The sequence below is a fragment of the Marasmius oreades genome, chromosome 1 (genome assembly GCF_018924745.1).
Source record: "Marasmius oreades isolate 03SP1 chromosome 1, whole genome shotgun sequence".
Taxonomy (NCBI): domain Eukaryota; kingdom Fungi; phylum Basidiomycota; class Agaricomycetes; order Agaricales; family Marasmiaceae; genus Marasmius; species Marasmius oreades.
The window spans coordinates 1,050,803-1,074,284 of record NC_057323.1 but is presented as its reverse complement, the minus strand read 5'-3'; the positions used below and the strand labels follow the sequence as shown (position 1 = coordinate 1,074,284).

General features: G+C 46.6%; 8 protein-coding genes across 8 annotated transcripts; 3 read left to right on the top strand and 5 right to left on the bottom strand.

Moving 5' to 3' along the window:
* Positions 1–316: 316 nt before the first annotated feature.
* On the top strand, positions 317–1,083 carry E1B28_000292 (uncharacterized protein; the record flags this gene model as incomplete). The annotated part of the gene is made up of 5 exons (XM_043146101.1): positions 317–434; positions 492–513; positions 577–641; positions 696–966; positions 1,035–1,083. The coding sequence occupies 5 exons, from the start codon at positions 317–319 to the stop codon at positions 1,081–1,083; spliced, it is 525 nt and encodes a 174-aa protein (XP_043014801.1).
* A 294-nt stretch (positions 1,084–1,377) lies between these two features.
* E1B28_000291 (uncharacterized protein) lies at positions 1,378–2,826 on the top strand (the record flags this gene model as incomplete). Its single annotated transcript, XM_043146100.1, has 9 exons — positions 1,378–1,418; positions 1,482–1,587; positions 1,646–1,800; positions 1,850–1,921; positions 1,981–2,298; positions 2,359–2,365; positions 2,433–2,608; positions 2,678–2,744; positions 2,803–2,826. 9 exons carry the CDS (start codon positions 1,378–1,380, stop codon positions 2,824–2,826), a joined length of 966 nt encoding a protein of 321 aa, XP_043014800.1.
* A 1,692-nt stretch (positions 2,827–4,518) lies between these two features.
* E1B28_000290 (uncharacterized protein) lies at positions 4,519–6,780 on the top strand (the record flags this gene model as incomplete). The annotated part of the gene is made up of 11 exons (XM_043146099.1): positions 4,519–4,695; positions 4,751–4,999; positions 5,056–5,093; positions 5,145–5,212; positions 5,260–5,309; positions 5,388–5,444; positions 5,536–5,848; positions 5,897–6,070; positions 6,123–6,488; positions 6,545–6,610; positions 6,674–6,780. The coding sequence occupies 11 exons, from the start codon at positions 4,519–4,521 to the stop codon at positions 6,778–6,780; spliced, it is 1,665 nt and encodes a 554-aa protein (XP_043014799.1).
* Positions 6,781–11,132: 4,352 nt separating this feature from the next.
* On the bottom strand, positions 11,133–14,790 carry E1B28_000289 (uncharacterized protein; the record flags this gene model as incomplete). The annotated part of the gene is made up of 15 exons (XM_043146098.1): positions 11,133–11,223; positions 11,299–12,027; positions 12,086–12,246; positions 12,327–12,553; positions 12,622–12,902; positions 12,964–13,032; positions 13,088–13,181; positions 13,249–13,312; positions 13,372–13,713; positions 13,769–14,131; positions 14,184–14,238; positions 14,294–14,313; positions 14,371–14,519; positions 14,582–14,656; positions 14,709–14,790. 15 exons carry the CDS (start codon positions 14,788–14,790, stop codon positions 11,133–11,135), a joined length of 2,802 nt encoding a protein of 933 aa, XP_043014798.1.
* A 3,319-nt stretch (positions 14,791–18,109) lies between these two features.
* On the bottom strand, positions 18,110–19,708 carry E1B28_000288 (uncharacterized protein). The gene is made up of 5 exons (XM_043146097.1): positions 19,372–19,708; positions 19,227–19,313; positions 18,960–19,176; positions 18,485–18,895; positions 18,110–18,422 (listed from the first exon to the last, which is right to left on the bottom strand). The coding sequence occupies exons 1-5, from the start codon at positions 19,580–19,582 to the stop codon at positions 18,302–18,304; spliced, it is 1,047 nt and encodes a 348-aa protein (XP_043014797.1). The 5' UTR covers positions 19,583–19,708; the 3' UTR covers positions 18,110–18,301.
* A 926-nt stretch (positions 19,709–20,634) lies between these two features.
* On the bottom strand, positions 20,635–21,197 carry E1B28_000287 (uncharacterized protein; the record flags this gene model as incomplete). Its single annotated transcript, XM_043146096.1, has 3 exons — positions 20,635–20,641; positions 20,702–20,780; positions 20,840–21,197. The coding sequence occupies 3 exons, from the start codon at positions 21,195–21,197 to the stop codon at positions 20,635–20,637; spliced, it is 444 nt and encodes a 147-aa protein (XP_043014796.1).
* A 26-nt stretch (positions 21,198–21,223) lies between these two features.
* Positions 21,224–21,835, bottom strand: E1B28_000286 (uncharacterized protein; the record flags this gene model as incomplete). The annotated part of the gene is made up of 2 exons (XM_043146095.1): positions 21,224–21,426; positions 21,475–21,835. 2 exons carry the CDS (start codon positions 21,833–21,835, stop codon positions 21,224–21,226), a joined length of 564 nt encoding a protein of 187 aa, XP_043014795.1.
* Positions 21,836–21,950: 115 nt separating this feature from the next.
* Positions 21,951–22,522, bottom strand: E1B28_000285 (uncharacterized protein; the record flags this gene model as incomplete). The annotated part of the gene is made up of 3 exons (XM_043146094.1): positions 21,951–21,992; positions 22,049–22,297; positions 22,358–22,522. The coding sequence occupies 3 exons, from the start codon at positions 22,520–22,522 to the stop codon at positions 21,951–21,953; spliced, it is 456 nt and encodes a 151-aa protein (XP_043014794.1).
* Between the last annotated feature and the right edge of the window lie 960 nt (positions 22,523–23,482).

The following is a 23,482-nucleotide window of genomic DNA, read 5'->3' as shown; positions in this document are numbered from 1 at the left end:
ATTTTCAATCGGAATTCGCCACAAGTTTCTATTTCGCCCCCCTCCCGTCTCCCTGTTTATGATATATACCAAGCAGCCGAGGACAAAGCTATTTGCGATACATATGGTTGCCAATCGCACGTGTGTTGTCGTCACAGGTACGGTGGCGGCATCTTGTTGTGGAGATCTCAGCATGGATCGAACGCTCGTGGAGACCAAATTTGATAATGCCGTATTTATATCAGGCCTCCTACCTTGATGGAAGAAATTCTCGGTCAATCTTCCTCTCTTTATTCCCTACCGTCATCATACACGAGTAGCTCAAGGGGATACAGGAATGCCTTCACCCTCCCACGACGTTGAAAACAAGGACAGCCTCTATACGAGCAGCTCCAGCGATCTCTCTTCAACTCAAGAAGGTGTCACGGCGGTTTACGAGGCAAAGAGTAGACTGAGTATGTTCGTCCCGAAGCTGTTCTTCCTATAGAGGATGCTGATAAGACTACTCACAGTCAACGAGCACTTGCAGAATGAGTCCGTCCTTCACGAGTGGATATTCAGGCGAAGCTTTCATTGACCGTCACTTTCCTCCAATAGGGTTGGCTTTGGTCGCTACCAGATCCAACTGTTCTTCCTCACCGGTCTTGGATGGTTTGCTGACAGTAAGTTATACTTATTTCTTCGCCTTGCAGGCTTCTAAATCACGTGTTTCGCAGACATTTGGCTTCAAGGAGTCGCTATCATCCTTCCCCAAATCCAGAAGGAGCTGAAACCCACCCGAGTAGAGTTCGCTACCTTTGCCCTATACATCGGGCTAATTCTTGGTGCTTCAACATGGGGAATCCTTGCGGACTTGATCGGACGCAGGCTATCGTTCAACATAACCCTCTTTATCGCTGCTGTGTTCGGTATCGCTGGAGGTGGTGCGAACAGCTTCGTTACGTTGTGCTCCCTTATTGCGTGTTTGGGTTTTGGTGTCGGCGGAAAGTGAGTTTTGTCCCCGTTGTTCCCCCCAGATTTGTGTCTTGGAAGCTGACATCGAGTTTTCACGACAGTTTACCAGTTGATGGTCAACCCTTCCTCACCCGGCGCTTGCTTGGCTGACGCTTCTATTCACTAGGTGCAATCTTCCTTGAACACATTCCTAGATCCCACCAGGTAAGCTATTCCCTTTCGAAACAGGCGTGAACTTGGTCGGCATGCTGAATATTCCCCTCCTCATATTAGTGGCTTCTAACGTTGCTATCTGTGTGGTGGGCTCTTGGACAACTTTTCGCTTCGCTCATAGCGTGGCCATTGATTAGCAGCTTTTCATGCGCCTCAGCAGATGATTGTACGAGGGAGAATAACCAAGGTTGGCGATACACTTTGTGAGTCTTACGACCCGGATCTCAATCAATGCGTTTAATGAACTATGTCATGACCTATAGTTACGTCCTGTAAGGCCCGTTCCCGTTTCGTTCCCGGTGGCCAAAAGCTGACTTGCCGAACTTTCCGTGTAGTGGAGGTGTAACGGCCGTCATGTGGATAATGCGATTTATTGTCTTCGACCTGCAAGAATCTTCCAAGTATCTCATAGCCAACGGCCGGGATGAAGAAGCAATCGAGGTGAGTCTCGATACTATGCTTGAATTTTTGTGTTTCGTGTTCTGACATCGGTCTTCAGGTTCTTCACCGCATCGCTCGCAAGAACGGTAGAACAGTGACCCTGACATTGGAAAAGCTTAGAGCTGCAGCACATGAACAAGCCGGTTCTACCCAGACAGCCAACAAACTTTCGACACTGCAGGTCCTGAAAAACTCTGTCTCGAGTCTTAGCTTGTAAGTTCGCTCATTGTATATCCTATCATTGATCGAATGTCTTTTGTAGCTCCCATGTTACTCCGCTATTTTCTACGAGAAGGCTGGCTATAAATACTAGTCTCACTATCGCACTTTGGGGGTTTGCACAATTCTTGCATCTAAACTGCTATCGTATCCTGATTCATTCATTCATTATAGTCTCATCGGTCTCGCATATCCCCTCTTCAACGGTTTCATCACCCTATACCTCAGCACTCAAATCCCGAACAGCACGCTTAGCACGAACGAAACCTACCGGGACTATGCTATCATCTCCGTAATGGGAATACCAGGCTCAATCGTCGCTTGCCTTGTCGTTGACTTTACGAGGAAGAATCCAGGGAAATTCGCCATGGGAGGAAGGAAAGTTACTATGGCTGTTTCTACAGCCTTAACTGGTGTCTTTCTGTTCCTCTTCACTACTAGCAAGTCACATGCCGCAGTCTTGGGCTACTCGTGTGCCTCTGGGTTTACCGAGTGAGTCCGTTTTTACATCCTTGATCTTGTAGATGGGATTAACTGACTCGGGAACGGCAGGAACGCTGTAAGTTTTTTTCTCGTTACCAAATACTATACCAACCGGGAAGTGGTTCTAATTTGTACCGCACTAGATGTACGGAGTACTCTACGCTTATACTCCTGAGGTGTTCCCTGCTCCTCATCGTGGAACTGGCGATGCGATTTGCTCAGCTTTCAACCGTGTAACTGGGCTTCTTGCCCCTATCATCAAAATCGTTACCACGCATGCAGATGGGTCCCCCATCGGTGGTGCTTCTGCTGCTAATGGGTCAGTTATATCCCTGTTGTATGCAACTCCGGAAGCTAACTGTTTTTTTTCTCCCCCTCGATATTCTAGTCCGATATTTGTATCTGCCACGCTCTTCCTTGTTTCTTCGTTATTGATGCTGTTACTCCCGATCGAGGTTTGTTCCCCCTTTTCCATTCTGCAGGCATGCCCTCTGATATATTGCCTTTCAATAGACTGCCGGAAAGGCTGCACTATGATCTATGACCGGTTCCGATGTTCCCGAATTCTAAATGAAACGATTGACTGATTGATGGAAGACTTCAAAAAGTCCTCGAAGAAGTTCCGAAGTCAAACGATTCAAAAGCAGCTCATTGAGCTGTTTAACATACGGGATATCCTCTATAATTTTTGTATGCTTTAGCTCCAAGAGCTCGTGGTGGTGGTACTGGGTTGGCGAGACTACTCTCATCTGTAAGCCAATACCAAATGTATATGTATATATACCATAACCATCTTCCTTGTACGACCTAGTTTGGGTGAACAAACGGAAGTAAACCGTGTCTCTGCATTGGGGCTGCTGAGGCAGATACAAGTAGATGGACGAACGTGGTAAATGAATGAGTATCGAAGAATGTGGAGGATGAAGAAGAACGGTTCATATCTCCGTAACTGCTTCTTTTTGGCAGAAACAAAACGATATAGAGTTTTATCGCCCGCCTGCTTCATCTTCGTCCCCTTCGGCTACCGGTTCCGTTTCTTTATGTGGAGGCGGGACAAACGAGACAGGCTGTGCTAACGTTTCCTGCTCCTGACGCGATGGCAATACAGACTGGATTTTGTGGGGAGGGGTTGTTTGATAGATGGTGAGGCAGCTTTTCAATGATCTAGAAAAAAGAGGAGATAAGCTTTTCAAAGACAACGAAAAAGAGACGACGCACGTTTTAGGGCTTAGTAGAAGTACCCATACGTGAACTTCTTTCCGTTTCCTCGATACCTTCCAATATCAAAAGCACTCGACGGTCCTCCAAGCACCCAAAGCCATCTTCTCAACTCGAAATAGGTCTCCTCCAGTATCCTTACTACTTCTTCACGCACCATATCCGTAACTGGTTAGATTCGGTACTGTGGAGAGAGGAAACATAAAACAACATCAATAACGAACGTTTCATCCATTAACCATATGGTTAATTCCTACCTAAAGATAAGGATGACGCGGAAGGACCTCACAACACCGTTGCCGTCCTTCAAGTGGAGGCGGGATAAACGAGAGGGTTTGGTTAAGTTCCAGCTCCTGACACGATGGAAATATAGACTTTGGCGAGGAGGGGAGATTGTTTGACAGAGAATAAGATAGCTGTTCGACGACCTAGAAAAAGAGGGGAGATAAGCTTTTCAAAGACAAAGAAAAAGAGACGACGCACGTTTAGTAACAAAATGCCAAGTTAGCGTAGGCGGCTTTGACTCAAGTCCTTTTAGGCTAGGTGGTAGCCGTAGGTACACGTTTAACTCGAACTTGGTCCGCCAGATGAGTTCAGAGACCCGAGAACCTGAGAGGTTGCAAGAATATCAATACGAACTGCGAATAGAACCACGATCCGGTCGAGCGGCCAACGACTATTGCTTTGGGGCAGACTGTCCCGGACTGGTCAATCCTGCCTTCTTCAACTGGTGCAGTTGTTTGGTATCATCTGATTCTGGTGGGCGCCTCCAGCTCGAATTCTGTTCCCAACTGGTTTGAAGGAGGAAGAGTCGCTTTAATGTGGAGTTGAATTGTTATAATCATGGTGGGGTGACCAAGGACAAGAGCGTTACAAATTCAAGCGCTCGATACTGTTTTGTTTATCTCACCGCTCAAAGCCCCTGAAGGGCTGTTCAAATTACCATCGTGATGGTTGACAGCACGAGCACAGGCAATCGATACGTTACTTCCTCTTCCTTTCCGTCTTGCCATGTCTTCAGGTCCGAGTTTTTTCGAGGACGCACACAGGATGAACTTCTCCGGCGGCCAGTCATTCACAAACGCAAATAACATCATCAATAATTACAACTATCCAGCACGCGCGGACCTTGAGCTTGAACCCGGATCCTCGACTTCTCGGCGGAATGACGACCAATGGCTTACTTGGGTGCGTAGACGTCCAGTCATGGATCATTCTCACTATGGCTTACATGTAGTACCAGCGTAGCGGTCAAAGACTCAGACGGATAGACATGTGCGATATCAACGTGTTGCACGAAGTGTCCTCAGAGACGCATCGTGTGTCAGTCGAACTGAAGTCTACGAACCCATTTCGGAACAGGATGAGAGGAGTTGTGAGAATCCGGAAAAGGATTCAAAGTGCGGAAATTGTTCCTGGGTTTGGGGGTCAACGATTTTCAGTCGTGTCACTTGAACCCAAGGACGATAGAGATATCGAGAAGATATGGACAGTACGACTCACCCGTTGATAGAGATGCTGAGATTGAACATTGACATATTGGGACAGCTACTAGAGCAATATTATGAAGTTGCTTTGTCTCGACGGTGAGTTCTGATCTCTATATTTGGACCACCACGCTTCTTATTTGATTCAAGTCGAGTTTGGCTTGCACAACTCTTCGGAGTGGGTCAGTCATTGACACCAACACTGATATACCACGATGGTACATTTTGCTACTGTCTTCACATTTGTGTATGCTGATCTACGTAGAGCTTGTCGATGGGGAGGCTATTTCAAGGCAATACTCGGAAGCACCGATTGTATGGATCTACTTGGTCCACAGACTTGTGTGGATGTCCACGCTGATGATCGCCTATCTCAGCTCATCTCTTGTTTAGTTTAAATCTGTTATCGACGTGGATGCAGATGAGACTCTGCGGAAGTTGCCAATTCGAGTAAGATCTCTCTGTCCAAAAAAATAGCTTCCTTCAGCTTTCGTTCGATTTTTCCGACTGGACGTTCAATCTGAGGACTCGTTCATTCCAGTTTGACATCGTAACCTCGGCATTCTCCGAAGAATACAAAACTGATGATTTTCATTGGCTACCACTTCTGCCCGATTGCAATCCCCTGCTCGATTCCCGCGAGATCATCCGCGTTCTTCCAAACTTCTTACAGGTGATTTCATATGGAGGAGATTACAGAGACTCCTTCCACTCCGTACATGACGTCCTAACATTCGGCACTGTTATTGATCTCAGAAAACCCGGAATCCTAGCGTACTTTCCTTCCATCTCGCCTCCTGTGTGGTCCTGTCAATCTAAAACTCTGGACATTGTTCCCAAGTATTCAAATTCAGGTGATTCCTTTCTAAGAGTCATTTTTCACGATTCTAACAATTTTACAGTCGCTTCGCTGGTTGATCTCACTTTCGTGAAGAATAACAGTAAAAGCAAATGGAAATTGGACGTTGAGTTCTCATTACGACTACCAACAGAGGATTTCCACCAACTCCAGACTGCCTTCCTCGTACAGTCATTTCCCTTATGCAAAGATCGTGCCACTGATTCCGAAGCCTTGGGTAGGAAATTGGCATAACTATATAGTCTTCGCTATTAACATGCATATTCTAGCGTTCATCGATGAACTTGGCTTCCAACTCAGTGGGACCTTCACGTCTGATCCGTCACGTTGCGATCCTCCAAAATACCTACATGTCCCCCCCCATTCCCCTGAATGGGTCGATAATTTATCCTGCTTTCGCTGGCGATCAAACACCCGATTGTTTTATTGGTCCTTTGACCGTGGTGGACGGATGACGATTGAAGAAGAGGACTGGGAGGAGTATGGAATCCCATACTTGGAAGCAAAGCCAAACTTCGGGTCAACGTGGTATAAGAAGGTGTATGAGGCAGTTCATGAGTATCTTCATCTTACCGAGTATGATGTGGATGGTCAACAGTTTGCCAGTGATCATAGGCAGCCGATTCTTGTTATAGGTAAGAGACTTTAATTCTTTATCAAGGATCAAAACTGCTTATGAGATCATCTGGAGGTGACCCTCACATCCAGCCAAGATCAGGAATGGTATCATTGGTAGGAGAGAATATGCCAATTGAAAGTTAGGAAGTTATTCTACGTGTGTTCTTCTTGGTACTACTCATATTTTTCTTTACTACTACAGGAAAGAAAGGGAAGGACAAACAATTGAAAGCCCAGGAACTGAATTCCCAGGTTGATGTCCAAGCTGGTCGTATCGGACAAGCATCCGTAGTCGAGATTTCAGATTGATAGCACATACGTGTCGGGCGCCGGAATCTGTGACTTAAGGGCAGGCTATTTGGCGTATCGCCATCACGCCGAATTGTTACCGAACTCCGAATTCCTTGACCTGTCAATTGCTCAACTCTATCAATCTGTGCCAATGCAACCTTTTTCGACAGCGATTTTGGTCGATTTATGCTTATGTAGGATTGTTCGATGCTGGCCGGGAGGTTGTTCGGGAGTTGGTTTGACCCGGGACTTTGTTCAAGGTGAGGAGAGAATGTTTGAATATGATTCGCTTCGTTGGTGTAGCTCTATATATAAAATAGGTACAACGAGGATAAGGCGACGTTGTTTGTGGAAACCATAACACGAATTCGAGTGTATAACGCACGTTGTTTTTTTAGCCCTGCCTTATTGCAAGATCTCATTGTCCAGCAGATATTTGACTCCATTCGGAACGTTTTTTTCTACATCTTGAAGGATGAGTGTGTAGGCGATGCAGGCCCCAGGCCGAGTCTTCGACGTTCTGAGCGGCGACTGAGTTCATGGCGGTTGAGTTCATATGTTAAAAACTAGGCAACCGTTCACTAGGAAACATTAACATTCTCACCAATTAGGAAAGCAGAAGCAGTCATCCAACGTTCTATTTTCGATGTAAACCCAAAACACGAGAAATGTAGTTAACGATACAAAGAGGTATAAGTAAAAAATGTAAAGAACGGGCGAGTGTGGTCCTGTCGAAGGCCATTCGGATTATTCCGTGAGTGGTAAAATCTACAAGTAGTAACAATCATGTCCGAGATTTAAGGATGACCTCGAGGGAGGCATTAATGAACATTCATAGTATGGGGCTGCGGGAATTTCGTCAGAATAAAGACATTGCGTTGGGATACTTGGTGTTTACTCACTCGGGAGTCGGGATGAATGATTCGCACGAAAGACCTCACATACACCCGCCGAATCTGCCGCATGGCTCGCGTTCAACAACCTCAATCTAAAGAGACAAATGAGTTAATGATCGGAAAACAGGAAGGAAAGAGAGAAGACCATACTTGAACATCTCTAAGCACTGCGTCCAACTTGGGGATATTTATTGGGGCTGCCGACACAAGTGCGACAACTGGTGAAGGGTAGATAAGGTTCCTGAACACCTAAGTCTGAGACGAGACAGTCCACGTACCACTGGCGAGAGAAAAGACAACGAAGGCTTTGAATTGCATTGTGTATGAGGTAGCGGTGTATGAAGCAGCAATGTATGAGGGAGGAATGCTGACCTTTAGTCGGAGTCCCTGCTCAGTTATAAGTGTGCAACGCTAGACAAAGGGACCACCGTATTGAGAGATCAAATCCGACATCCCTTTATGGAAGTCGATGTACTTTTTATGGATGTATTCAAACACCTGCCTTTTTGAGGCGAAACTTCCATATATATTAGGAATGGTTACTTCCCCTTTTGGCGAATAGCTTGTAAGTTCGACAGTCAAGATATTTGAAAACTTGAACTTGGGCGACCGTCCACAGCCGTCCACTGGAGATGAAGCATCATAATTAAGAATGGTTCTATTTTTTAGGTAAACCCAGGACAGGAAAAGGAGATAACGATACAGAGGTATAAGGCACAAATGTAAAGAACGACATAGCAGTTGGAAAACGCCGGGGGGAGGATATAAAGGAGAGTGTCCTTTCAAAGGCCATGATTATTCCAAGAGTGGTAAGAGGCATGAAATCGAATCGATTAGAAGGATGTCCTCGAGGGAGGTGAGGAACAATCGAATCATAGTATGGTGGCTGCGGGGATTCTGTCAGAATGAGACATTGCGTCGGGGACGTCTTTACTCACTCGGCTCGGGATATATGGACGGGGCGCGGGATTAATAATTTACACGAAAGCCCTCAGAAACACCCGCCCCATCTGCCGTTGCAACCGGGTGATGGCTCGCGTGCCTCGACAACCTCGGTCTAAAGAGATGAATCAGTCAATAACCGAAAAACAGGAAGGAAAGAGAAAATCATACTTGGGAATCTGTAAGTACTGCGTCCAACTTGGGGATATCTACTGGGGCTGCCGACACGAGTGCAACAACTGGTGAAGGGGAGATAAGATTCCTGAACACCTAAGTCTGAGGCGAGACAGGCCACGTACCACTGACGAGAGAGAAGACAACGAAGAACTTGAATTGCATTGTGTATGAGGTAGCGGTGTTATGAAGTAGCAGTGTATGAGGGAGGAGTACTGTCTCTAGTCGGGAGTCCTCCGCTCATTTTATAATCTGGCTTTGAATTTGATGACAGGTACAGAACACATCGGGCATAACATCGAAATGCCCCGAGTGCTCAGTGTAATGCAACGCTAGACAAGGGGATCACTGCATCAAGAATAAAACCAAGGAAACCTGTCATTGTACTTTGTATGGATGGTCAGTCCAACACCTGCCTTTCTGAGGCGAAATTTCCATATTAGGAAGGGACACTTCCCTTTTCGGCGATTAGCTTGTTGTCCAGGACGTGCCAATACTCCGAGATCTAGACGCACCTCGCTGAGAAAAGAAGGGTGTTAATGCTTGCAGAGTCGCCCTTGCCTGCGACTATACCGAACGGCGAACCTTTCGTTACACGTTCCAAGTTTACAGGGAGTTCGTCGGCGCTGTTCCTCTCCGCACGTTGACCCTAGTAAATCTGAGCCAGCCTGGATGCAGCTCGAGCGGAACGAATGTCCGGAAGCTCTTGAACGGTGGGAAAAGCATATGCGTTTTCGCACAATCTGAACAACACTGGCGTTATTTAACCGGAGATCAAGAATATCAATATTACACTGAAAGTGGAATTGAGAAGAGACCTCCGACATCGACACACGCAGTAAAGTGTAGCCAACACCTTCAGCGTGAAACTATAGCCACTGTCGAATGACCATATCCTGACATTGAGGATACGACGCCAAAGAACAGGTTCAAAAAATCTCAACAGCTATCTCGGCCACTGGTTAGTTTCTTTCACATGAAACAAATGATTTGCTCGCACCCGAAGCGTTGGAATAAAGGAAGTACCAATCGTAGAACTTGGTTCATGCCCCAAATGTCGTCCACCATTGATTAACCACGAGTTCGAGAGATGTTCCAGGAACCAAAAGATTAAACGTGCAACATCATCATACAAGGGTCAGGCACCGTTGAGCGGCAATTGCCAAGGAAAAAGGCCCCAAAGAATTACGATTAACCATTCAACGCTGTCTGGTTTCCTCCCTAGATGTCAAGTGCAGAAGTAGGTTGGTGCGTAGCGCTTCAAATCCGTTGTTGGTTCAGTATCCCTGGCGGAGTCACGTCGCAACTGGTATCGAACAACCAGTTCCAGAGAGCTAACTTCTGAGCAATGAACATCGACGTCGACACGAACTTGGAAAGCCTGCAGCCAACAGACAAAAAGGAGATGTCTCGGTATTTGATCAGTCAAAGGAAGGTCGGAGTGTAAACAGTTCGGATGACGCCCATCTCGACGTGGCCGCATATCTACTATCATCCAGAGTGGGATTTCACCGCACCTTCTTCAGTCGAGCTACACCAGTATTACAAGCCAAGGGTTAACGAGTCCAAGATTCCTGGGTTGAGCGTTTTTCAGCGGGCAGATCCCCCTGGTTGAACCTGATGCATACAGATGTTATCGTTCTTGTGGAGCCATAGTTGCAGACTCGGACAATCCTGGAGATCTCCTTGAATTGCCTACCACCCATACCTCACGTACTAGAAAAAAGAGTGGGAAAATGAGCGAACAAACGACACCGTTGCGCTAGCGCAGGATACTAGAACGCACCCGGCCAAAGTTCAAATCTGGCCAATGCCGTCAAACTTCATATATCTACCCTCCAGAGGATTCTTTTTTCAATTTCGAAGAGCTATTTCCGAGCTTCATGAAACTTTCCAAAAATACATCGGTGGTCGCGAACCGAGGGTCGTAAAGAGAACTCAGAAAGAGATCCCGGAGAATGTCGTGCGTAGCATGGTACCGGTGATAATCTTGCCCTGGTCTGGCGATAAGATAATCATAGAGTTTTCCCTGGTTCGACGATTCAGCGCGACGTAGAAAGACGACCAAGTGGTGACCGGTGACAAGTTGAAAGGGAACGCCCTCCGTTCCCTTCAGACAATCATCAATATTGTCGCGTGTAAAAATAAACGACTTGCAACTACAAAAATAAGAAATAAGTACTACCACTAAAAGCAGGACGATAGAATAACAAGCATTTCAAACCAACAGACACACTACAACAAACTGTAAAATACCAATATATAAATACAACCCGCCGTAACAAAAACAAAAACAAAAACAACACTCGGAAAGAAAGAAGAGGAAGAAGAAGAGCCTGGACCTCCAGATCCACACCCCTACATACGCTGATAATTCATGTCCGGCTGACGAACCATGAACCCATTCAAATACGCCATACTTTCCACGTATTGTCCAAGGTCATTGAAGCTGAGATTTAAAAAAGAAAGGGAAAATTTCAGATAAATACACCAAGGAAAAGGAAAACAACTACGTAGCACTCACTTATACCCCTGATACACCCCCTGGTTCTCCTGGTTCTGGGTTGGCCATCCACCAACATTCATCTGCTGCTGCTGCTGTTGGTGCATACCGGGCACGTTTACATTCACCATCCCAACATCATGCCCCGAGATATATCGAGACTGCTGGTGCTGCTGTTGTTGTTGCTCCTCACCACGCGTTGCAGCAGCAGCAGGAGCAACTCCATACATACCCGCCTGCTGAACATACCCTCCCTCATCCTGATTACGACCACCATAACCCAGCTCCATCCCATTCTGTGCCTCCACTCCACTCGGATATCCAGAAGGAGAAGGATACGTATTCACATTCACATTTCCCAGTTCCTGCGTACCACTAGGCGGAGAAGTATACGGAGTTCGTAAACCACGGTCGTGATCAGGACTCGTCGTCGACGACGACCCTGATACGTTCTTCCGATGGAAACCATACCGACTTTCATTCGGGTGCGGCTGCTGTTGCGTATGATGACGGGGTTGGAACTGGTTGTTGAGGCGCTGGTGTTGAGGTCGTTGTTGGATGACATGGACAGGTTCCCCGGCCGGTGGGTAATAACCAACTTGAACAGGTGAACGAATATCAGTTTGTAAAGCGTATTGACTCCAAGGCTCTCGAATGACAAAATCTTGCGCATTGACATCCATCGGCGCCGAAATCCCTGTCTCTCCTGGAAGGACATCCAGTCCGTTGGCAAGGTCCCCGACGAAGTCTCTAGATATCACGAGAGTTGTGTCAACTCGAACGGAACTCATGAGATATTTGAACTTACCGAAACCGTCCTGCCAACGACCACCTTTCCTCACACGCTTCGAGGAAATCAAGCCCTTTTCGGATATCATCAATCATATCCGTCGACTCTAGCTTGACTCCGTCACGTTTACTACGCCATATGTCCATAGTTAAAGTAACACTCGCGCCATAAGTTGTACACTGTCAACCCAACAATCAGTCAATATCCCCCAGAGTTGACGGTTATGAAGGGGAGGGGGGGAAGGGGGCAGCGTGCTTACGATAACGTCAGGCATCCCCAAAAGTTCATATCTGAGATGCCTGTCCACAATCTCTATGCAGAGCCGTGCCGACTCGGTGCATATAGCAGACGAAGGAAGTGGCGATAACCCGGGTTTATCGCAAAACGGTTTGTGGATCTGAATCTGAGTGTCGTGGAACAAAACATGAATGTAAGCGGATTGCGAGTAGAATACACCATCAGGTTTCCTATCGAGCGTCCATTTTACTAAAAGTCAGTTTAAGAAAAAGGAAAAATCAGAACAAGTGGTAACATTTCTTCAATGAACGACGTACGATGCTGGGGTAACGAGAGCTGCCAGTGACGCATAGATGCATCCAGCTCGTTGATGACTCTCCTTTCCCATTGATCTCCAAACACGCCAGATATCAACCGTGATTTTTTGATGGAATATATCGTCCTCATAGCGAAAGCGCTGATCGAGTACAACCTGATGAGACACACAAACGCGGAGATCTTTGAAGGTTTGTCAAGGGGTTGGTTGGAGACGAGATACGGAAACGCGTTTTGATCCCAAAATTCGTCGTCACACTCCACTGGCATTTCAGCATCGAAACTAAAAGTAACGGATGAGTCAATTTTGGAAGTTCCCAAAATTTCAACTTCGATAAACTCACTCTTCCTCTCGCAACGACCCCGGTCTTCCCAGAAAACTGCTTATCGATCTGTCCAGAATAACCAGAACCCTATTGAACTCGTTGATACACCTGTACCTCAAAAGTCAGCCGGGTGGGCACGTACCAAAACGCTCGTCTCTTCAATTCATCTTCGACTGTGAGCTTGTGGCCTTCGGGTTTACGGCGGTGCGCTCCCAGTTCAACAGCATATCGGATACCTAAGGAGCGGAACGGGAAGAAAAAAAGTTAAAACAATAATCTAAAAATATACCCAACCACATTAACCTAATCCAACAGATGTCCACGCGGCTGTAATGCTCGATGCTCCATGGACATAGAGTGTCGCTAACTGGAAAAAAAAAACAGTCAGAAGCAAAGTCGAGAGAGAGAACGGCAAAGCGAACATACACAATGGTACTGTAGTTCATATAATGACGATGGATCGAACGATGATCGGCGAAAAGTTTGGACTTGGTCGTACCATTTCCATCCACTCGATAGGTATTGCTCAGACGCCGTAAGCACCCTAGGGTCATCCGAGAATCTCGATCCAAGCGCACATACAAGCAAAAGGGTGGCTGCAAAGTGTTCATCCCGCAAATGCAAGTTTTGTCGAACACTGCTCTCAAAAATGGGAGCATGGAGGATAGGTAGAAACGGATTGACTTTCGAAAAATAGAGATTGACCAGAGATGTCATCAAATCACGGTCTGGGAACCTGTAATCTGGCCAGGCAGGAGGTCGTTCCCACTACATTGGATGGCAACGTCAGTTTTCTAAATTGAGAATGTACATGACCACACACCAGCTGTGGAGCCCAAAATTTACTACGCTTGACATGCGTGTCTTCAAGATCTGCACCCGTCACTTCTTTCTTGACTCTATACGCGTTCTTTGTGTATGCGAAACTGCTGGAATGTCCGAAGAATCTGTTCTCCATAACATTGAGAGAAAGGTTCTTCGTGTGGTTCAACAGATCCAGGTACTCCAAGTCTTCCTCGTCCGATATACCTGGAGTATGGCTGCTAGATGGTGATGCTTCAGATGGGATATGGAAATCGGAGGGACTTGACCGAAGTTTCGGGGGTGGCGAGCCTGCGTCTTCTGGAGATGGATGCCCTTTTACATGTCGAGGTCTCGGCGATTCGCTCGAGCCTTGGCCCTTGAACTAGACCTGGGTTTGAGTTCAGAGGTCGCAGAGGAGATAAATGATCACGCACCTGATCTAGCTCGTCTTCTAATGTCTTTATACGACTCTCAAGGTATGCGACATAACTATGCACCCTCAGTAAACCTTCTTCTTCACAACATACAAACGAGCAAAACGTACATGCTCTTCGGCCCTCGTTTCTATCCAATCGTACTGTAAGCTGCGGAATACCAGTGTCGATAGTCTCCACCACGTACCTTTACGGGATCATTATGAGTACATTGCAGGTTGAAAGACAAACACGGAGAGCATTTGCTTCCCGGCATTTTAGCACTGTCACCTAGATCCGTTGGTTCGATGTCAGAAGATGGTTCTTCAGAGCACAACACAAGTCTCATACATTTGACTGTATAGATGAAAACAACGGTCAGTGCGGGGCATTCGGCAGTGAGAAATAACGACACTCACTCTTCTTCCTTGAAATACGTGTCTGATCGTAAGCAAAAGATAATGTTGAAAATGTGGAAAAGATTGCCCACCGCTCTGCAAAAGAAAGGTGAGCTAAGCGAAACGAGCTCATATGAAATGAACGTACTGCACATATCACAGGCACCCTGCAGCCTTCTCTTCTTGGCCGACGCTTGCCTTTGCTGGCTGCCGCCCTCGTCTGAAGACATGGTCTGGGAGAAAAGGAAGAGAATGGAACGAACGTGAAAGACAGTATTTGTTGCCCAGAATTATTAGAGTTGGCAGGTTGGCAGGTTTTTGAAATTTCATCATTTATAATGCTTACGCTAGCAGATTACCGTTTTGGAAAGGGTCAGATTGATGATCGGCCTGCTTTTGCATTGTGTATTACTTTACCCAATCGCCGTGTCCCCCAGGATACGGTACACGTAGTAAACTGGTTTACACGTTCCAAGTACAGGATATAGCAGCCGTCGATAGGTCACCAACAGATAACTCGAAAGTTCGAGCCGACATTGGGCCGAGCGCCACCTACGCGTGATTCTGAGTCGGCAAGCGTGATTCGGAAGACGTTAGACAGGAGACAGCTCGGAACGGTTCCGGATACCGACGGAATGGACGGCACACGCTGTATATACGTAAGCGCTCTGGACGGGTGGAACTTTCCGATCCTAGGTCGGTATCAGCATCGTCCACATGAAAGCGGTCATAGCAGCTCATGCCCGCTTATGACTCGTGTATCGGGCGCTCGGATTGTATCCAATACAGTAACCTCATTCAGCTTGGTTTTCAACGTATTAATACTTCACCCCCATGCAGCTTAAAAGCATGTCAACCTCTGAATGATATACGCAGCGGTACCAACCCCCCGGCCCCCCTTTATCTATTCTTCCACCGTTTCAAATCCCACCCAAATCATCTCCGAACACCCATCGCACCCAACTATGTGAATATTCTTCTCCAGATCGTCCTCTGTTATTTCGTAGATCCCTCCACAACGACACGAATGGCTCCATGTACATGTACTGCCCTCCGCATCAAACTCCTCTAACGATATCACCTGAACAGGTCTCGGATGGTTCAATGTTTGATCGCGCCCATCTAAAACGGCATCGTACTCCTCTCTGGAATTTGGAGAGGATAAGATACTGTAAGCCGCCTTGATGGTCTCGATCTCCAAAGCTGGTAAATGTGAGGATGTGGCCTGGGCACCGACTCGGAGATGACCAGCGGCTTTATCAGGATGATGAAGTAACAGCGAGCGGTGATAGGCTACTTTTATTTCCTCTCGAGATGCGGTCCTGGGGACAGAGAGAACTTGATAATAGTTGATATGGTGGGAGTCCAGGTTGATTGTCCGAAGAGATAATGAAGATTGGATAAGAGATGTTTGTAATCCAGCGTCCCTATGCACCCACAAAGTCACTGCTTTACATAAGTAATCTGGTTGCTTTCGCGCAACCGTAAGGACGAGGACGCAACAAACCGTCTCGCCACCCTCACCTGAATATCCGCTCAAAAGCGCAAGCGCGGCCGTCTCCTTTTCTTACGACAGAATACCATCTGATGAAGAGAAACAATCAATTCAATATACCCCTCAAAAGCAAAAGGCTATCCACCGTCATAAACAGAACATTGGATGACTTTCCGTGGCCCTTTCTAAACCAGATCCTATTCTAAACAGCTTAGCCGAGCTTAGCCGATGACCCAAATGGTGATGAGTCCGTTCCGGCTAGCGGAGTTCGAAAAAGGACCCCGTTCTAGATTTTAGTCTGGAAGGGGGGTACCCCCCCCCCTTCCAGTCTAAATTCTGTGTTTTCTAGATTAGCCGACATTATCCGAGTTTTGCCGAGGCAATTCGGGGATACGAGTCACGTCAGCTGGCCCTCCGCCGCCGGCGTCGTCTTCATGGTCTCGCTCGACATCCAGCCACAGCATGCAGCCGTTACTTGTAAGGCTCAAAAATCGTTATTGATGTTCTATCATATATTTTCTACAATTTGTGGAATTCCCTCTGATTCTATTTTCCTCTAGCCTTCTTAATTTCAATTTTGGACTGCAAAAAAACAATTTCTGACTTGTACAAGGTCAGTAAAAACCCGTATATCTCTTACTTTTTGCTGGAATTGACAAGGAATTGAACACTCTTTAGGTGAGGCATGGGAGGTTCATTCGTTTTCTACAAAACGTGTATCATGGCTCAGCAGCAACAGCTGGAGTAGGGCGGTGTCGTCATCCAGCATGTCAAGAAGTAACTTAGTGTAGCGACTAGGATCTATGTTTCTCTAAATACAGATGGTCGGCGGGAACACAACAAAAAGCTAAATGTTTTTCAAACTCCGCCATCAAGGGATTTAGAAAATCCTAAACGTGTTTTTGGCGACGGAAAGTCATCCATTCCCTATCGTCTCGGAACGAATCCAGGCTTGGTGTATCGTGACTTCTCTCTTCTCACAAAACCCGCTTTCATTTGGCTGAGAATCATAGATGCGGTCTTTCATTAATCATTACCTGATGGAGTTCTGTTCCAAAGCTGGAGCCATCTTCTTCCAACCGAGATGGATGCAAAACACAAACACGAACCACGGATCAGCTTTGTTCTAGATGGGGTTTGGGTCGCGATTTCCAGATTTGGAGGATGAACGATGAACATTGAACATTGAATGATAATGATATCAGGGACGGCATAACGTTTTTTTCCAACACAGTATAGTGGGTACCTTGAGGCGGTGGATCAGACAGCGGATCAATTCCAGATTTCAACTATGTTTGGGACGCGTGGAATCTGGATGAACCCATCTTTGAATAACAGTTCCCTTGGAAGCGTGGTTAACCTGTTTTGATAGATGGGTGGATTCTTTTCCTATACTTACTGTAAACCTGATAGGATGGCCTTCGACGATCTCCGGGATGGGCCTTGTTCCCAACTCATTTTCTCACGCCACTGCAACCGTTGGTGCCGTCGATCACGGCCTTTCGGAGTGAAAAACCCGCACATGTTGCATCCTCCCAATCGTACAAGCCCTCCACCATTTTCGTCAAACGACATGTTCTGTTGATACTTTGGTGTTGTGCGGAACTCGAACTCGGGGAACTATATTCTGAATGTCGAGGTCAAGGCCAAGGCCTAGCTATAGGGGAAGACTCGCACCTATAACAATATATTGCATACATACCTACATACCTACCATCAGGCACGCTGGCATACTTCAACAAGAACACGACCCGTGGCCCGTGGCAAAAAATCCATTGTCATGGTTACTCTGTTAAATGTCGTCCCTTTCACTCTACTGTACTCCAAAATAGCGGAAACAAAATGAAGTTCAGGTACCGGTACTTTTACTTTTTGCTCCTCGTTACTTACAGCAACCATCATAAAGTCCGGTGATATCGCCACGCGTACGCTACTCCTACGACTTGCGCGCCGACAGCCTCTCAGTCTGGAGACGCGCATCCAAGGCTGACTGTGTTCGCTTCTTGGAAGGATTTGGTCGAGCGTGCAACATCGAAAATGGGCTCAAGATATCGTTACATTTAAAAAAAAAATTCCATTCGACGCGCGCGTTACTACATAATAAAGCACAAAGCATAGTACATATGTACATCAAGCCCTTCTCATTCTTACTTTGTTCACAACACACTTGATACCAATCTACCACGCACACCAGCGACAAACTCAACCATGATGCATGATCCGCCGATCCACCGATGGTTACATATTCATATTCCAAGAAAAGTCAACCATCCAGATCTAAACAACGTCTTCCACCCTTCTTCCCTAATAATCGTATTCAGACAATCAAGCAGTCCGGTGTATGGATACCGGCGAGTGTCTTTTAGTCTGTATTTCGGGGGCCGTCAGTCTGAGGGCATAAGCTCGAGAGACATAAAAAAAAAACGTACGTGATAACATCTTCTGTCGAATACCTCTCCAATTGCACCGTCGTATCCGAAGGTTCAGCTTCATTTCCCGGCGGAGTACCCCCATGCTCAAACCTCTGAAGCGACAACCGAACACTAGCAACCGACAACGGCGTTTTAATAATCGATCCGAGGACCGTGAACGCCAAAAATGGTACCTGCGCTCGAACTCCACTACCACCAGCACTAGGCGAATTAGGATCGTACACTGGGATCAAAAGACTAATGATAGGGTCGACGGCAGCCCAAGAGAAGACCAAGAGGAATCTAGAAAGGGTGATTCCAGGTATGAGGTATAGGTTTGATGGGTTTTGGAGTTCGGAAGGTGATAGAAGGAGAGAGAGGGATTTCAATGGGGAGGTGAAACTGAGTTTGTAGGGCGTGGTTATTGCGCTGAACGTTGGTGATGATCAGGAAATAGGTTTTTTTTAAAAATGTCAGTAAAGAAAACACTCACCGATTTAGAAGTATCTGAGTAGGAATGTCAATTGCTAGACGTAACACCCAGTCGGCGAGATGGGTTGAAACACGGATATCGGGATTGCCGAAATGAATGCTGCCTCGGGGTTTTCTCGTTGGTGGTTTGTACTCATCTCCTCCACTGGTGAAGAAAGGGAAAGGAATGATCAAGTGCGACAGCGCAGAACTGATGACGATGCTAATTAGTTGCATTCCTGCGAGATTTTTTCAACACAACTTTGACAAGTCTGCGAAAGACTGTTACCTATGCCTTTATAGAGCCCCTTCAATCCTTCAAGAGCGTACACTTTCCTGGCAATAGTGAAATACCCCATTACAGGAGATTTCATAGCTATCGGATGCTACTCGTTTCATGGGAGGGGAGAACACAGAACTTCTCATGAACTCACCCTCTTGCTGTACCTGTTCCTCCCCACTGCCCTCTCTCCTCGTGCGCGTAGGGCTAAAATGTGCTCTCCAACGAACGAGTAAACCTGAAAGAGGGAGCATCACTACCAAAGTGAACAAGAAAGACGCGGGGAAGATAAGCCATTTGGAAGGGCTCATGCTGAGGAAGGATGTGGGAGTGGGTAACGTCGAGGGCGAGGGATCAATAGTCATCCTGTTCTTATAGTATTCTTCAACGGATCCGGCGTCAAAAGAAGGACGAAACTGAATGAAGTTGAAGTTGATAAAGATCTCGCTTTGCTGCGGAACGACGTCGGGCGCCTGAATAGAAATTGACTCACCCCGTCCTATGTGGTCAGAGCTAATATGGTGACCATCAGACTCAAGCAAAGAGCTCGTTATGTGTAGAGCCTGGCTAGGCGAGACTAGGTCAGAGTTGTGGGATCACTTGAAAATTGCTTCATATCACATCTAATTAGATAAGATAAGATCGTACCCTCATTTTGGTTCCGCGCGATGTCGAGGGGACTCTAGATCGCTTTGGTCGACACCTACCCGCAACATTTTGAGACTTTGGTTGAGATCTAGACCTTGCCAGCGATAGTAATACTCCTAGATCGAGTCTATCGGCTTCATAACTGTCTCTTCGGAACGCCAAGACAGCGCGCTTGCCCCCGGAATATTCAGATTCATTGACAGACTCGACTGGCAGCTTCTCTCCGTTCGATATCGAGTTAATTAATTAATTAATTGGTCAAATATCTGCCGGATGAGATCTTGCAATAAGAATACAGCAAATTCATCTGTGTTGTACCTATTTTGTCTACAGAGTCACTGGGCCCTTGAACAAAAAGTCTGTCCAACCACCTCCCGAACAACCTCCCGGCCAGAATCAAACAAAAATAAGTATAATTCGACCAAAATCGCTACGTCGGAGTGCAGAGAGATTCGCGTGTACCGTCAAACCTCATAACAGTTCACTGCTAATTTTGGTGCATCTTTCCTTTCCGTGGTAGCCCGGCTTGTGTTTCAGGTCCAAACGACTAAAGACGGGATAAGACACTGACATCTTTAAAAGTGGATTGCGGCGGGAGGGAGTTCATAGAGTCTCCATTCATTCAGAAGTCGTAGATTGAAACGATTAGGAGCTCGATACGCGTATGTACTAATCTGAAATCTCGACTATGGACGCTTGACCGATACGACTCGCTTGGACATCAACCTGGGAATTTGGTTCGTGGGCTTTCGGTTGTTTGCCCTTTCCTTTATTTCCTGCGGTGATAAAGAAAATTTTGAGTGGTACCAAAAACATACGTGGAATAACTTCCTGACTTTTGATCGACTTGAATACCTTTCCTAACGGTGATCGTGCTCCTGGGAGTTTTGATTTTTGGCTGGATGTGAGGGTCACCTGGGGATAAATGTTGTGAGTAATTTTTGATCGATCATCGAGGGATTCAGGTCTCTTACTTGTGACTAGAACCGGATACCCATGATCATTGGCGTACTGTTGACCATCCAGGTCATACTTGGTAAGACGAAGATACTCATGAGCTGCCTCGTACTCCCCAGTCATACCATCTTGACCCGACATTTGGCACTGCTTCCAAGTATGGGATTCCATGCTCCTCCCAGTCCTCTTCTTCAATCTCCGTCTGTCCACTACGGTCAAAGGACCAGTAAAACAATCAGGCGTTTGATGGCCAGTGAAGGCAGGGCAAATTATCGATCCATTCAGGGGAAAGAGGGGGGACATGTAGGTATTTTGGTGGATCACAACTTGATAGATCAGATGTGAAGGTTCCAGCGAGTTTGAAGCCAAACTCATTGATGAACGCTGAAATATGATGCATATTAATGGCGAGGGCTAGATAGATATGCAAATTGTATACCGAAATCACTGGAAACACCGTTGTAAAAAGGGAGTGACTGCACGAGATATGCAGTCCGGAGTCCGCGGTAATCCTCTGGTGGTAGTCGTAATGAGAACTGAATAGCCATTTCCCATTTGTCGTTATTCTTATTCTTCACGAAAGTGAGATCAACCAGCGAAGGGACTGTAAAATGGTGAGAATTGTGAAAAAAGACTCTGAAAAAGGGATGACCTGAGTTTGAATACTTGGGAACGATATCCAGAGTACCAATAGGTCGACAGGACCACACAGGAGATTGGATGGAAGGAAAGCACGCTAGGATTCCGGGTTTTCTGCGATCAATAACAGCGCCGAATGTCAGGACGTCATGCACGGAGTGGAATGAGGCTGCATAATATCCTCCACATGAAATCAGCTGTAAGAAGTCTAGTGAAAAAACGCGGATGATCTCGCGGGAATCGAGCGGTGGATTGCAATCGGGAAGTGACTGTGGTGACGACGTGTTACGGAAGTCATCAGGTTCGGCGTATCCTTTGCAGAATGCCGAGGTTACAATGTCATACTGGAATGAACGAGTCCTCAAATTGAACATCCAGCTATATCAGAGTTGGTGTCATTGACCGACCCACTCCAAAGAGTTGTGCAAGCCAAACTCGACTTGGATTAAATAAGGAGAACCGTTGCAAGTAATTGATAGAGATCAGAACTCACCGTCGAGACAGGGCAACTTCATAATATTGCTCTAGTAGCTGTCCCAATATGTCAAGGTTCAATCTCAGCATCTCTATCAACGGGTGAGTCTTACTGTCCATATCTTCTCGACATCTCTATCGTCCTCGGGTTCAAGTGAAACGACTGAAAATCGCTGGCCCCCAAACCCAGGAACAGTTTCTGCGCTTTGTATCGTTTTCCGGATTTTCACAACTCCTCGCATCCTGTTCCGAAATGGGTTTGTAGACTTCGATCCGACCGACACACAAAGTTCCTTTGAGGACACTTCACGCAACATGTTGATATCGCACATGTCTATCCGTCTGAGCCTTTGTCCGCCACGCTGGTACTACATGTAAGCCACAGCGAGAACTTGAATGATCATTACTGGATGTCTACGCACCAAAGCAAGCCATTGGTCGTCATCCCTCCGAGATCTCGACGATCCAGGTTCAGCTTTCGCTGGATAGTTGTAATTGTTGACGATGTTATTTGCGTTTGTGAATGACTGGCCGCCAGCGAAGTTCATCCTGTGTGCGCACTCGAAAAATCTCGGTCCTGAAGACATGATGGCGGGAGGGAAACGATGAGGTAACGTATCGATTGCCCGTGCTCGTTGCTGTAAACCATCATGTTGAATGTTGCAAACAAAGCAGGAACGCTCGCGTCCTTGGTCACTCCTACTAATACCACCATAATGTCCGCTCGCAAAAGAACCTCGGGATAATTCAACGCGACGTTGGGAGAAGAAGCTCGAGCCGGAGACGCACCCAGAAACAGATAATACCAGTTGAAGACAGCAAAAACGAACCAGTCCAGTCTGTGCCAACGCAATGGTCATTGGATGCTCGACCGAATCTGGATGTTGTATTCGCATTTCATTGTTGATATCCTTGCAGCCTCTCGTAGAGATGTCTCTGAACTCATCTGGCGGACAAGCTCGAGTAAACGTGTACTTACGGCTACCACCCAATGATCATCCCAGACGATTTGAGCGAATCGATCTACGCTAACTTGGCATTTTAATGCGACTTGCTATGCTCGTGGGCATCTGTGCCAAAGCATCGTTTGTGCGTGTCCAGGATACGTTTCCACAGCATGAAATGTACATTTTCCTCGATATCAGATAACCGGGGGTGCTAAATGCAATCTACTGGAAGCAAACTTTTTTCCACCTTCGAAGATCTTCTCAACCTTGAAGGTAAGTCTTGATTGCTTCAAAGTGTCTATGAAATAACCTACGTGTTTCAACTCGTCCTCTTTGCAAAGGGCTATCATTTATAATCCAACCTGCCATCTCGTTGTAAGATAAGATAAACCCGTTCTCTGCGACTCTCCACCACCCTCGTTTTTGGTTCCGCGATGTATACCATTAAATATCTCGAGGGAATTCGCGGATTGGAGGACTCCAGATCACACTTTGGTGATCTCGACACCGACTCGGATTAACTTGGCCGCAAACACTTTTTGAGACTTGGTTGAGATCTAGACTATCCTTGCCGGCGGCGCCCAGTAGTACTCCTAGATC